This window comes from Rhipicephalus sanguineus, chromosome 1 (genome assembly GCF_013339695.2).
Source record: "Rhipicephalus sanguineus isolate Rsan-2018 chromosome 1, BIME_Rsan_1.4, whole genome shotgun sequence".
In the NCBI taxonomy this organism is placed as follows: Eukaryota; Metazoa; Arthropoda; class Arachnida; order Ixodida; family Ixodidae; genus Rhipicephalus; species Rhipicephalus sanguineus.
This window is the reverse complement of record NC_051176.1, coordinates 123,711,442-123,726,122: the sequence shown is the minus strand read 5'-3', so window position 1 is coordinate 123,726,122 and position 14,681 is coordinate 123,711,442. Positions and strand designations below refer to the sequence as shown.

Below are 14,681 nucleotides of genomic sequence, written 5' to 3'. Positions count from 1 at the left end.
ACCACACGCATATGATTGTGCTAAGTAACGTGCACGATCTAATTGTGCAAGTGTGCATAAACAACTTGCACCTTTTCCTTAGAGTAGGTAGGGCTACACTCGCTAATCGACCCCAAAGTACAGCAATGAGAAAATTGTACTGCATACATACACCAGCACACCCATCACCTTTGGCTCCGTTTTGAAGCAAAAAGATGGAAATGAGTTACTGCCTAAAACAACGCACTTTGTGGCAGAATCAATAATTAGCGATCGTCATCGACCTGTTTTGTTGTTTAATTTATATTACGTGGTTAACCCGCTATAATTGAAGAAAGGACAACCGCAATGTGCGCAGCATGAGAGGAGAAAATCGCGTACTACGACTGTTCTAGCCATTTGCCGCAAGATGATACATGCTCTTCCGCAGGTGACAAGGGAGACAGAGGGGCGCCCGGACTGCCAGGTCTCGCTGGCCTCGACGGAGAGCGAGGGTTCCCAGGTGCGCTTACTGTCTTCGGTTGAGCGGTCTTCCATCACCGGCAACATTTCTGCTGGCTAAGGAACTTTAATTTCTATTCGACATCTTATAAATGACTTTTGTTTTCTGTAGGTGCTCCCGGACCTCAGGGTCTCCCTGGACTTCCAGGCCAAGGTGGAGTTGGTGCCAAGGGTGAAAAGGGCGACGTCGGTCGACCCGGCCTAGACGGTTTTCCTGGACTTCCTGGTCTTAAGGGTGGGTGAGCTCGGCCTAGTGCTTCGAGGATAGTCTCGGACATTTTTTTTTTTTTTTGGCGCTACTCCAACTTCGCGTATCTGCCTACCCGTACTCGCTCCTCGCTTTTCTAACACGTGCGCGATTCCCAAACAGGTGACACGGGTTTCCCCGGTCTGCCCGGCCAGAGAGGACCCCCAGGCGAGTCTCCCGTTGAAGGTATTCCTGGACAGAAGGGCGAGCGCGGCTACCCCGGTCCACCTGGTCTGCCTGGTCAGAACGGCTACCCGGGTCCCAAGGGTCAGGACGGTTTCCCAGGCCTCGACGGTGAGAAGGGAGATGCCGGCTTCCCAGGCCTTCCCGGACCCCCAGGACCACCTGGATCGCCCGGACTTCCCGGTGAGCCACGTAATATAAACTAAGCCGCGTAGTATCCCACTTCGCGTCACACCTGCAGCCCCATAGTAACGCTATAGCGTTAAAGAGCTCGTTTCGTAGAAATTCCGGTGTCGCGGCGTGGTTGTGAGCGAAAAATCGCTGTTGTCTATGAGCAAATATTTGAGATGGATGGAAATCATAAAAAAGTTCACCAACGATTACGATACTGCCTAATGCGAATTCTGAGCGCAGCTTCGTGTTGGGGCAGCGCCAACTGTGTTTGAAGTCTTGGCTTTCCGCAAGGTATCGACTGCACCATAAATCAATTTTTGTGAAGTAAGACAGCACCCACTACGCCATTATTCGTCTTTCGGCGGATAAGCGAGGTACCAGCTACACATCTGTAATTATTATGTGCACTTTGTTGATGCTGCATGTGGCTGATGACGATGAATAATTATGGCTGAGCGCTTTTAGATGCGAAGTATCTTAAGGCCGAGCTCAATCCGGTGGTGGTGGTGGTGGTGGTGGTGGTGTGCGGCGTGACCACCCTTACTGCGCATGCGCATACTCTCTCCACACACCTCCTCTCCACTCCCCCTCACCATTCCCCATGTCATCTACCCCTCTCCCCTTCCTCTCTCCCCTCCCCCTCTCCCCTTTCCCTCTCCACTCACCCACTCCCCTCCCCACACCCCTCTCCGCTTTCCCTCTCCTCTCCCCTCTCCACTTTCCCTCTCAACTTTCACTCTCCCCTCCCCCTCTCCACTTTCCATCTCCCTCCCCCTTTCCACTCTTCCTCTGAAACGCGGGCTAGACATGCCGAAATCCTCTCCTGCGCAACGCCGCGATGAGCTCGAGCGCATGCGCGTCCCCTCCCCTTCTCTCTCCTCTCCTACGCTGCTCCCCTCTCACCCGCCTGTCGACCGCGTTCCCCGCTCGCCCTGTGAGAATTAACGGCCAGGCTAGATGGAAGATACGACGCGCGTAGCGTCCCTCTTCGCGTTCCACGACGCGAGGTCGGTAGTATGCCCAACGAACGCCAACGGAACGCGATCGTGCAAGTGCTCCGGCTTCGCATCGCCTCATGGTCCCCTTTAGCGGGAGATGGTGTAATTTTTTTAGTGGGTGGGAAGCTTTAAACCACACACTCGTTGCGCAATTAGCATTGTGTGACGCCTGGTTGTTATTTTACTCTTCTGCCACGCTATATTACATAGGTTAACGCGATTCCTTGCCAGACATGACGCCTGTATAGGGTCTTTTTGCAAATGAGTTTGAAGCACGAGCGTCGCTCTGTGGCAGAATACTCAACTGCCACGCAGAGGACCCAGGTTCAAATCCCATTCCATCGTGGGTTTTTTTCCCCTCATTTTATGTTTTCACGCCTATCGGTTACGCCACCGACGGCGACGGCGACGCCGCTCAACGCAGGGACGGGTGCATGAGAGCTGCGCTCTAAAATATTCGGTCCGAGTGAGAATCTAGCCCAGACCTTCTGCGTGGCAAACGGGTGTTCCGCCACGGAGCCACGCCTGTGTTTGAAACTGCTTCGTAAAAAAAAACGCTACAAGAATGTCATGTAGTCGGACGAGTCTCCTTAACGCATGTAATATTGCTTGGCAGAATTGTGGAATCGCACCATGTGTCAAGGCATTTGAATTGCGCAACGAGTGGGTGGTTTAAAGCTGCCCACCCATTACAAAGTGTGCAGCTGCGCAGGTGCGCGTGGCACCTTACAGACGCGCCGTGGGTACTTTGCCAATTTGCAAAAGGAAGAATTGTGGCGTAGTGGGCAATCGCAACTGTATACTTGCTGTATATGCATTTTAGGATAGTTTGAAACGGCCAATGTTACGCGCCAAACGTTCCTTTCCTTGCGGCATGGTTGAAGGTGATGCGCACGGGGCCCGATTGCGCTGCTGCGTTCTACTCTTGAAGGTGAAGCTCAAGCGTCTTCCAAGTTTTTTAGGACACCTTCTACAAGTCCGAGCTTTTGCACTGTTTGAGCAAAGTTGTAAGAAGCTGAAATTCTTTTTTATATGCAGACGCAATACAAATTTAGAAGCGACATCACTACCTGCAAGCCAAAGTGACATTTACAGACACTTGTTCAGCACAGAAGGGATAACGAAAACTACCTTCGTATTGACGCTGATTACCCTGGTACATTGCGAACCTCTTTATTGTGCAGGCCAAGATGGATACCCTGGTGTTACTGGAGCAAAGGGTGACAAGGGTGACGCCGGATTCCCGGGTCTTCCAGGCTTGATGGGACTCAAGGGAGAACCTGGTCTTCCTGGATTCGCTGGTTTGGACGGTCCCCCCGGTAGGGTACTATTCGGTGTTTTGCTAACCTTCTCATTAAAACTGCAGTAACATGCCGCTGAAGTAAACACAAAAGTGACGCCTTCACCATGTCTGTCTAAATATTTATCCATGCCATTTTTTTGCCTGCGTCCTTTTACAATAACACATTCTGCACCATTGCAAATTTTTTGACGAACGATGAGCGACTTGTTATGCCTGTGTGAGCCATGAAGCCATGTGTTGTTTGCAGGGTTCCCTGGTCTTCAGGGAGACAGAGGAGAACCAGGTCTTGTAATTCAAGGCGAAAAGGGCGAACGCGGACTGCCAGGTTCTCCGGGGCTACCAGGACCTAAGGGCAACCCAGGAGCCCCTGGTTTCCCAGGTTCGCATGTCGTAGTCTATACTGCTGTTTTGTTTTTGCGCAAGCCCTGGTGCGTTCATTCATGCACTCGGTTACTGATTTGAAGTTTGAACCCGTGGATTTAGATGGGGCTGATTAGACGCGCCTTGAGGAGCGCCTACACAGTAAACCAGTTTGCTCCCTTAAGGGGGTTTTATCGTGTCTATGACTAACACCCTTACACCTTAGGAAAAAGGTATTTTTTCATATGAAAACACCCATATCATAAGGGCTTGCCAATCATCTAAACACCCTTATCACTGAAAAACAGAAAAGTAAAGGCTACCAGACAGGAAACAGCCAATGACATCAGCATAGAAGGCGCACAAACGCGCCTACCCATGCACAAAACGTAGCATTGTAAAACACCAAATGGACAGAGCACTTGCGCTGCACAGCTGTTCACCGACCATCTGGTATATATAGCCATGATATCTTGAGATGCCGTTCTGTGCCGGTTTGAATATTCCTGCTGTGCATAACTAAACAATAAACATTCGGAGAATACGCGTAAATTTATGGTGTACTAGCAGGTAGCCGTAAATAAGCCACAAGTGTTTCATAACCCTCCTAACGTATGGTGCATGTGTGCGTTTGTGTTGTGTGAAGCTATATATATATGTATGCAAACAAAATCTCGGTGGAGGGGAAGGGGGAGTTTTGAACCGTCCAACATCCTTCCTGCCCTGTCTACGCCAATGGTAAGCGTGGATTGTTGGCCTCCGGCGCAGGGCTGAAGGGAGACGCTGGTCGACCGGGTCCACAGGGTCCTCCAGGACCGGTGGGTCCTGTGGGACCAAAGGGAGAACGCGGTCTTCAAGGTACCGCGGGTCTGCCGGGTCTACCGGGTGCACAAGGTCAACCAGGCAATCCGGGTCTGCCAGGGCTGCCCGGCGGCGACTACCTCATGGGAATCTTGCTGGTTCGCCACAGCCAGTCGGCGACCGTGCCGACCTGCTTCAATGGCATGACCAAGCTTTGGGACGGTTACTCACTCCTATACATCGAAGGCAATGAGAAGTCCCACAACCAAGATCTCGGTCAGTGGTCTCCGCCTCAAATTTGGTTATTCGCACACAGACGGCACCACAGTTGCGCTAGCGTAACGCCATGATCACGAGTTTCACAAAGAATCAACAGGTTTAACGTATATTTTCAATATTTTCAATAACAATTTTGCAGCATTAGATGCAGCAAAATATGTCCATGCCAGATAGAAAGCCGCACAGCTGCATCTATAAAAGTGTGAAGGCCTGTGCGTGGTGGCAGCCAAAAAGTTCAGTAAATGCTTCGACTACAAGATCGCACTGTATTTACCCTTTGTGATCTCTACGCTCCAAAAAATAGTTCCAAAGGGATGCCTATGTTAAAGATGTCCACCTCCGCGGTGACGTCACGGGAATGAGCGAGCGTAATTCGCTGGCACATCTACACAAATTCTTTTAGTTGAGCAGTGGTGCAATTGCCACTCCATTCTTAGGCTGTCACTGAAAATAGCGTACCTCATCTGGCGCATTTCCTCTTGACCTCCTGCTTACAACATAAGTAGCCGTCACGATGCTTCACCTCGACCCGCCCCTTTTACAGGTTACGCCGGCTCCTGCCTGAGGAGATTTAGCACCATGCCGTTCCTGTTTTGCGACTTCAACAGCGTGTGCAATTATGCCAGCCGTAACGACAAGTCCTACTGGCTTTCGACGAACGCCCCGATACCAATGATGCCCGTCGGAGAAGACACCATTAGGCAGTACATCAGTCGATGCGTGGTGTGTGAAGCCCCGGCCAACGTCATAGCAGTCCACAGCCAGTCCATGTCGATACCCGAGTGTCCATCTGGAGGATGGAACCAGTTGTGGATCGGCTACAGTTTTGCCATGGTAAGCACTGCACGGTTCTGTACTCAATGTTTTTAATAGCCTTATCAACCATAGTAACTTATGCCGGGTTTCAGGGAAAATACGGTTTCAATAAGTATAGATGACGCATAGCGCGGACATACAGTGGCTACAACACTCAGTCAGGATGGTAGACACGAAGGACTGTGATGCGTTTGTTTTCTGCTCCAATGCTCCAAAGATAACTCAAGGCAAATGGGTGGGTGCAAAGTGCAAAGATGGGACATAGCAATAACGACCGGACGACGTGCTGTCGCTGCTGTTTTATTTGCTTGGGTGTTTTTGATGCCTGCAAGAACACCTAGCAGCGAGCTATGCCAAGTCAACGGGGAGTTTTGAAAGTAGCTGAATTCAGCGGTTTTGTATACGTTGCAAAAAACCCACGCCCTATACTTGCGTTTTGTTTGCGTTCTTTTGTTTGCCCGGCTGACTGCATCTCCAAACAATGCGCTATCTCTGTTTCCCGCATAGCGTGCAAAACGCTGTGGAAGCTATGCCAGTGGATTGGTGAGCAAGATGTAAAACGCCGTGCGTTTAGTTGTCAGCTTTCATGGTCGCAAATGCTCGTGCGAGCAGAGCACGAGCCTGTACATGAGGGGCAGCGATGGGGTGCAAACGAAAACCTTGAATACGAAAGCAACGAAACGTAAAATGTTCAAAAGCAACGTGCGGACAATTGCAAAACGCAGTTTGTTTCTTTTTAAGGCAGCAAATCATCTTCTCTTATTACCCAGCCGAAGGAAAGAACGATTTCACGTATTTGTTGATAAAATTACCGAACTGTTTCTTATTTCTAACGCAGCTACTTCAAAAAGTTTCGCTTTCCTCCAGAGCGCTGCCCACGACGTATGAAACGGGAGTGTACAGAGTATGCATATACAGGGTGTTTCAAGAAATGTGTCCAACCTTCTAAAAAAAATCAGGAAAATGCGACATCTGCTCGGGGATTTCAGAATTGCTTTTTCTGTAGCGGCAGGAATCCTAAGGTACTTAAGGACATAATTTAGGACAGCAATTAAGAAAGTTACATTAATTAGCTTTTTAATTAGTGGAGTTAGGTGATTGTGTCAAATGGGAGAATTGAAGTTCTTCATGCGAGGAACCCATCCGAGCTTTGAGATTTCGAAAAAGCGTCGTCAAGTAATTGTTGTGGCGTAATGAAATTCAATGAAATGCAACGGCTTTCAACAGCGAAAGCCATCGAATTTGGTTGAATTTCATTACTTCGTAATTATTACTAGAGGCCGCTTTTTCGAAATCTCAATGTTTGGATGGGTTTCTGGCACGAAGAACTTCAATTCCCCAATTTGACACAGTCAGCTACCTCCACTAATTAAAAAGTTAATTATTTAACTTTCTTAATTACTGTCTCAAGTCATGTATCTAACCATCTTAAGATGCCTAGCGCTACAGAAAAAAGTCATTCGCTCGTTTTGGACGTCTCAGAAGAATATGGCAGTTGCGTTCTTCCATGTTTCTGTTTAGGTTTCGACATTGAACTTGGTTGAATTTCATTACTTCGTAATTATTACTACATGCCACTTTTTCGAAATCTTAAAGTTGGGTTGGGTTTCTGGCATGGAGAACTTCAATTCCTTCATTTGACACAACCACCTAACTCCACTAATTAAAAAGTTAATTAATTTAACTTTTTAAATTACAGTCCCAAATAATTTCTTTAACCATCTGAAAATCACTGCCACTGCAGAAAAACCAGTTCTGAAGGCAGCAATCAAATATCGCATTTTCCTGATTTTTTGAGAAGGTTGGACACATTTCTTGAAACACCCTGTATATCTCGACCAGATTGACCGCTCTGCCCTTCCCAGGAGCGGCCGCCAGGGCGGAGGGGGCGTGTCCCTTACAATATTAGCGCCCCCCCCCCCCCCCCAGCCCTTTGTCTCTAATGGTGCTCCGGATAACTGAGGTATAGTTCCTCTGGGGCCGTCCCTGCCTCCCTGCAGGACGTCTGTCGTTGCAGCGGCCATGCAGGACAAAAACCTCGTGCCGACCCAGGCCATAATTATCAACAACTTTTCAATCTCACTCTTTGTGCTAACAGGACTAGCGCTGTGGCATTTTTGTGACGTCACAGTGGGAAAGAATCATACAAGCAATGGGAATTCGACGAGCGGAACTGAAGAAACACGAGAGAATAAATGGGAGGCAGGCAGCGACATCCTCATCTGTCTCCCCTTTGTCCCTTGCTACTTCAGTTCCGCTGGTCGAATTACCGCCAGCTATGAACATTGTTTGTTCATAGCTCAGTTGAACACAATTCTATAGGTAGTATTTGTGTTCGTAACGCTGGAAACGTCGGAAATGCAGCACACGGCCGCCGGCGCCGAGGGAGGTGGTCAGTCGCTGTCCAGTCCCGGATCCTGCCTCGAGGATTTCCGGGCCACACCGTTCATTGAGTGCAACGGTGCGCGTGGAACGTGCCACTACTTCGCCAATAAGCTCAGCTTCTGGCTGTCCACAATCGAGCAGGACTTCCAGTTCGAACGGCCTGTCAGCGAAACGCTCAAGGCTGGCAAGCTTCGCAACCGTGTTAGTCGCTGTGCTGTATGCATCAAGGACTCCAACATCGGCTTCTAGACGCACAGATGGCGAGTAAAAGAACGACGGACAGTGCCCAACAGGAGAGCTAAGGACCCACCCTATGTAACGGGGCGGAGTGAGGTCCCGAAGCACGATGTGGGTTCTTCCTTCTTTTTTTTTTTTCGCACTTGATTCGAAAAAAAATTTATTGTTGTTGTTGTTACTGTTTTCTACTTCTTTTTTGTTTTTCCTTTCATCAGCACAGGTGGAACCCAGCTTGTCTTCTTGCCGTTTTGTTGCAGGAAAGTAAAGGGCGCATTTGTACATGTTTTCATCATAGCTCTTGAACTTAAACGGTGCTTCTTTTTGTTTTCTTCTAGACTCGACGCTAACATGCAATGCTGCCTAGCAGCAAACTGCCAAGTCAAAGTCGCACACGTACAAACACACATTTACCGATACTCGAAAACACCTATGAAGAGAATGCTCTTTTAGTCGGACAATCAGGAACGCTTACTGTGCGATTCATGCTGGTGCTGTCCACAAGTTCGCCAGTCGCAATGGCGCCGTGCAAGGTAGCAGTGGAGAACTTGTCACTCTATTTAATATCCTTTGTTTTGCCTGAACGTGTACTTTTTTCCTTGTTATGCTGCTGCGACCAATGAGTGGATCAAGGGCTCAGAAATTGAGATACATCGTCACGACATACATCTCCACCACTATTGCTTATGCAAAGTACGCCAAGCAGTTCTCTTTCTCTCTCTCCCTCCTTCAGTAATATGTGCTGCATTTTCTCCTGTAACACTGCCATTTTTATATTATCAGACCAATTTTGTTGGCTGTGCAACCTCACTGTGTGACGTCAAATGTGTTGTTTACTTGAGCAGCGCAGTCTAGAATTGTTTTTCTTATAGAGCATCATGTTTGAGGCTTCTGGGGTCGGGGAACACTGCCATTGAACTTAAACTAGTCGCTCTGTGTAAAAAAATTATGTTGCATAAAATAAAACAATGCTAAGCATTTTTATGTTCCTAACCGTGGTGTTTCTTTGTATATTTCTTCATGGTGTGAGTGCTGCTCGAGAAAAAAAAAAGGCCCCTCTCGTCACGCATTCTTTACCCATGCGTGAGCAAGGAGTCGCGGCGTGCCACGTGAGCAGTAATAGCGCGTGTTGCACAGCCCTGTTCAAGTAGGTTCTTTGAGAAAAAAACACCGACGTCAAGAGAAGTGCGGATGCGCGCTTTGTGCGGTTATCCGCACAAAGTTGAAGACGCTACTCAAGAGACACAAAATAATCAGTCGCAAACACAACTGCGCCTTCAAATAGTGCCCCGAGCTATTTGACATGGTATAGCCGGTGCGCAGCGCCTATAGGGGTGCCACCGCAAGCCGCGTAGCGGCGGCCGTTGGAACCGCAGGCGGGCTTCGTGCCGGAAACGCCTGCTTTCACTGCAAGCATGGTTGATGCGCGGGCGCGCAATTTGCCGCTTGTGCGCGTCCCAAATAATTACTTGTGCAGTCACAGTGTGCGCAAAGGAACCGCACCTTATAATAGTGGGCATGCGTCCGATTTCACAGCTTTATGGCACGACATTGCCACCATACGCACCAAGTGTTTGCCACAGAACATGGCCTCCGAGATCCGGCGCGTAATCTCGGAGGTCATGCAAAGATGAGCATCAACAAGCTTCTTTATACGATGTGGCGCTCATCGTAAATACGCCGCTTTCTTTATAACGCCCCGACCGCTAATGGCTTCATTTGTTGACGCGTGAACCATCGTTTTCTATGGACACACTAGCTTCGTTAACATGTCGGGTGTTTTATAGTAGATTATGAGGGAGCGCTGTTGCACCGGCGAATGGTTCGTACAGGTGCGGCTACGTGAAATGTTAGCGCTGGTAGAACTTCCAAACCTGCACTATAAACTTGAGAAAAATAGCATGTATAGGGCTCCGCCAATAATTACGTCAGTCGGGTTTATTGGATCATTTGATCTTTCGCCGTTCAGAAAATGCTGGCCGCAGATCCTGGTGTTCTTCGTAGGCTTCCAGGAGCTCTCATCCTCTCTAAAAGATCCATCAGGTTACAAAGAAGTGGAAGAAGCAAACGATTAGTTAAAAGTACGTATTTGCAATATTCACTGTTTGAAAGCAAATGCGAAGAGTGGTCATAAATATTGCTTGCAAGCCACGAGCTTCATTGCAGTAATTTTCAAAGCAGATACAAAACTAAAATGAAGCAACATGAACATATATTCACCAGTAACGTGCAAAAGAGAGGAAAAAAAAAACAGCAGTAGCTAGCACCACCAGCAAGAATAAAGAAAAAAACTTGAAGGTTTCAGAATCGACCCCACGCATTACACAACTTTTGTAAAGTGGATGTGCATTAGTGGCAGACATCAGGGTTTAAAGTTTGGGCGTTTCCAAATACCCTGAAGACGTACTAAGAGGCATTCAAAACGAGGTTTAATGCCCTGTCCTAAGCCTTCAGTTCTCACAGGTACCTGTTTGTACAGCCAATATGCAGATAGCTGAGGCTAGCGCACAGCGAACATTCTGCACCGAAGATCGCATGCCAGTGCCATCGATAGGTTGAGCATGCAGCCGATTCCGTGCAGCACATGTGTCACTCAGTCGGCGCTTTTCGGACGGCGCCGTTACCTGCTTTTTAACACGGAGTCCCTTCTTTAAAGCGTCTAAGTGCAATTACTTCTTCATAGCTTTACTCCGCGTGGTCTGGCTTTGCGCTTCGCATCATACGTTTTCTTTAAATAGAGGCATCGCGTCTCATGAGTAACAACAACCTCATGTGCATTGTAGCTTCCCAAATTTAGACGAGGCGACCAACTGTAAACATGGTAGCGTTCACTAAAGGCGTAGTGACATAAATGGAGAAATAAAAACACGGTATAATCGTTCGAACACTGCCGCAAACAAAGCGCGATTACTTATCTTCTGTGTCGAACAGCGGCAATCCACCGCCGCCGTCGCTCTTGCTCGTGAAGCAGCACCGGAAACTTGTAGAAGTGTGTTCCTGGCGAGTTTTTGTACGTGTTCGAGCAGCCAACTACACAGCAGTTGTTTCTCGGGATCGCTGAAGGCTTACAGAAGCGTTAAATTGCGATGGAAGACGCAACTATCACAGCAACCACAGCACTCGAATTGACGCTCACGGGTACACCACGGGAACACTGCTCGCCCGAGCCCGCCAAGGTTTCTCAGCCGTGGCGACAGGCGGCGTGGTCGGCGCTTTGCGCAGCTTTATTTGCGCAGCGCCCACAACGCCGCCTGTTTAAGGCCTGAACACACGTACGCGTTGCAGCGCAGCGCGTGTCTTTTTGACGCGGCGTCGCGCCCTCTCCCTATGGGGAGAGAGGGCGCTCCGCTACGCGAAGCTGTGCGCCCTCTCTCCCCATAGGGAGAGAGGGCGCACGCGTACGTGTGTTCAGGCCTTTACAGTCGAGGAGGGTTGCCTATTGTACAAGGAGCGAGCAACGAACGACAACCCTCACAGGAAGGCGTCTTTCTACAGCTGCCAGCATGCGGCAAAACAAGCTTTTGCTAACGTCGTCTTGCCAGCAGCCAGCTTCCTCATAAATGAAATAGGCTTTCCTCTTTTTTTTTCTTAATGGTTATGCAGGCAATGGCATCATGCGTTGTAATAAACGATCGGGGCCGTAAAATGGTATCTTTCTGCCAAATTTCAGCAAGACCAGAGCATCAGTGAGTGCATAATATTTTTTAAACAATATTTTTAGCGATCGACATATACAAACACCTGTATTTATGATGGTGCATACGCAGCCGAATGTGCGAACGCGTGTATAACATATCAAACTGCCAAGCACTCATGTTAAACTCCACGAGCTGAGCAACAACCAGCGACAGGTTAATTCGTTGGACGCTTTAGACGGGAAGGTATTCACAAACACAATATGGATAGTAAGGACAAACAGGTATATAGCATGGTAAATGTTTCGTAGCTTGAATTAAACCGCGTAATGAAAAGCGCCAAACTGTGGCTAAAATTTAGTACCGGCCACCATAGGCGTACAAACTACATGATCTATTTCCAGAACAAAATGGTTGCATTTAAACTTAAGTATTTTACTGCAGTTGCAATGCTGTACGCACAAACTACAGACAAGTGTTTTCCTATCCAGCAACACCTTTCTTGAATAAGCTCACAATTGGACTCTGCTGCCTCCTGGCTCTCCTGTCGCAAATTCTTTTCCGAATCCGTCAAGCACAAGCCGAGTTACAGGTGATTATTGCACGAGGCAAGCTGTTTCTCTCTCTACCTCCTCAAGAACGCCCTAGAAAGTTACACCAGGGGGCATGTCAAAGGGTAAGGCTCCACCCGAAGGTTACCGTCACCGCGCGCCATGCACTTGAGCACTTTCTCTCTCGCCGGCACGGACGTGCACGGCGCTAGAGACCGGTTCCTAGAATCCAGGGACAGCGATTGAAGCTTATGTATATGGTCGTCCCCTTGACGGGGAGCCTGTACAGGAATTCTACATGATGCCGGCACGTGGCGGCCAGCAGAAGCGATGCGTAACTGCGCAACCGTCGTGCTAGACCTCGTGCTGCGGTCTAGCAGAGCTGCGTGAGTATACTTGGTGCTGACCAGCTCTGTCCTGCGCCAGCTTGACCAACTAATAGTAGCTAAATCCAGATTTGGTATTTCGAAGCGCTTTTTATTGGCAATGTACGAAGCGATGCCTAGCAAGGCGTCTAGCTCGAGCGGCGCGCACAAGAGCTAGGTGTTAGTGTCCACTGGCCAGCGTGCAGGCGGTTTTAGAGACAACGATGCGAGCGTGCAGGCGGTTTTGGAGACAACGATATGTGCCCCTAAGCACTCTTATAGCGGGTTTAGCACGATACTAAAACCTAAGGACTTTACACGATACAAGTGACCGATTCAGGCAGGCACGTATTATGTTTGAAAGAGCCCGCGTGTGGTATTCGCGATCCCGCCTGAGCGCTCGCCACCTAGCGGGTGCGCCGCCTGGGAGCAGCATGCACAGGTTTAGCCTCGAAGCGAAACAAGCTCTCACATTAGGGCATGCGTTGAGACGTTGCTGTATAATTCTCAAATTGCTGCCATACCACCGTGCACATACTTGAAAAAAGAAAAAAAATGATATCGAAAGACTATAGTTGTGTACCGAAATACGTGTCATCGCGGTGGAAAGAACAACGCATCGTTTCCCGCAAGAAACGGACGACGCGCAACAGGGGGCGACATGGATGAGAAACTTGAGCATAGCTTTAAAAAAAAAAAGGCGTCGCTCTGCTATCGCAAACAACAATGACCAGCAGAACTTCGGGGGCTTAGCAAAGCATTGCAAACTTAAGCAAAGGAGAAGCAATTGTTTTAGCAAACCCATACCTAACTCCTAACTTTCAGCACCTAATTGTTAGTGCGTGCCATTTCTTAGTGCTCGCCTTCGGACCGTTACTACCCGGGTTAAATTGCCGCCTCGCCAAGGAAGATTACGTGTATTTTCTTTCAATCTCTCTTTCTCTTCCTTTCTTTCTATCCTACTTTCTTTCTTTCTATCTCCCTGTTTTTTTTTTCTCTCTCTCTCTTATTCTCGGTATCTCTCGCCCTCTTTCTTTCTCTCTCTGTTTCCCCATCTCTGTTTCTATTTCTCCCTCTCTCTTGGTCTCATTTTCTCCTTCCCTCGCCTATAGCAAGTTCCCCATAGAACCCACGCGATGACGCAATCATGCTTCCCATGAATGCATTTTCTGCAAGCGTGGGTGCATAGCGTAGTGGTCATGACGCTCGCCTTCGAACCGTGGGTACTCGGGTTCGAATCCCGCCTCGCCAAGAAAGTTTATATCGTTATATTTATTATTTCTCTCTGTGTGTCTCTCTCATCCCCTCCTCCTCCTCCTTCCTCTTCTCCACTTCGGCGAACGGAGTTTTCTGTTAAGGTGCGGCACTTAGAAAGTAGAGGCCGTTCACGATGGTGTTAGTTTTCTGTTAACGTTCGGCACGGCCAGAGGTCAAGCATAAACAGCTCTGTTGTTAAAAGTTACTGAAACTTGTGGGGTCTAAAAGGAGCGCCGCTCTCGGACAGTCACGCCGTCAAGCAAACTAAATACGTGTACATTTATTACCTTCTACAACGGCGAGCTCGCCAGTCGAATCTAACACGTAACTAACGCGCCAAATAACCAGATACATAATGCCAATATGTTGCCTGGGCGCCGGCCAAACCTCTCTCCCGCCAGGCGGCGCTGCTGGCGCCACCGCGCTAACCTTGAACCGCTAAAACCTTATGCACCTGTGGCGCGGTGAGCACAGCGCCACCTCTCGCTCGGCGCCTTTTAAGCTAAAGCCGCTCCATCGCGTCTGCAGCCGTCGGAAAACGCATGGAGGGGCTTTAGTCTTTAAGCTAACTACGACTAATCTGCGGGACACGCGTGCCAAGCGGCGAAAACGA

At 48.8% G+C, this 14,681-nt stretch overlaps 1 protein-coding gene across 1 annotated transcript in view; it reads left to right on the top strand.

The window, feature by feature from the left end:
* Window positions 1-9,253, top strand: part of LOC119397255 (collagen alpha-2(IV) chain) — a 58,658-nt gene extending 49,405 nt beyond the window's left edge. Inside the window, exons 31-38 of the mRNA XM_037664689.2 lie at window positions 410-481; window positions 593-715; window positions 851-1,093; window positions 3,267-3,401; window positions 3,633-3,764; window positions 4,514-4,822; window positions 5,370-5,659; window positions 8,006-9,253. Coding sequence (XP_037520617.1) covers window positions 410-481; window positions 593-715; window positions 851-1,093; window positions 3,267-3,401; window positions 3,633-3,764; window positions 4,514-4,822; window positions 5,370-5,659; window positions 8,006-8,275 — 1,574 coding nt within the window. The 3' untranslated portion in view covers window positions 8,276-9,253. The remainder of the gene's footprint in view (window positions 1-409; window positions 482-592; window positions 716-850; window positions 1,094-3,266; window positions 3,402-3,632; window positions 3,765-4,513; window positions 4,823-5,369; window positions 5,660-8,005) is intronic.
* The last annotated feature ends 5,428 nt before the right edge of the window (window positions 9,254-14,681 follow it).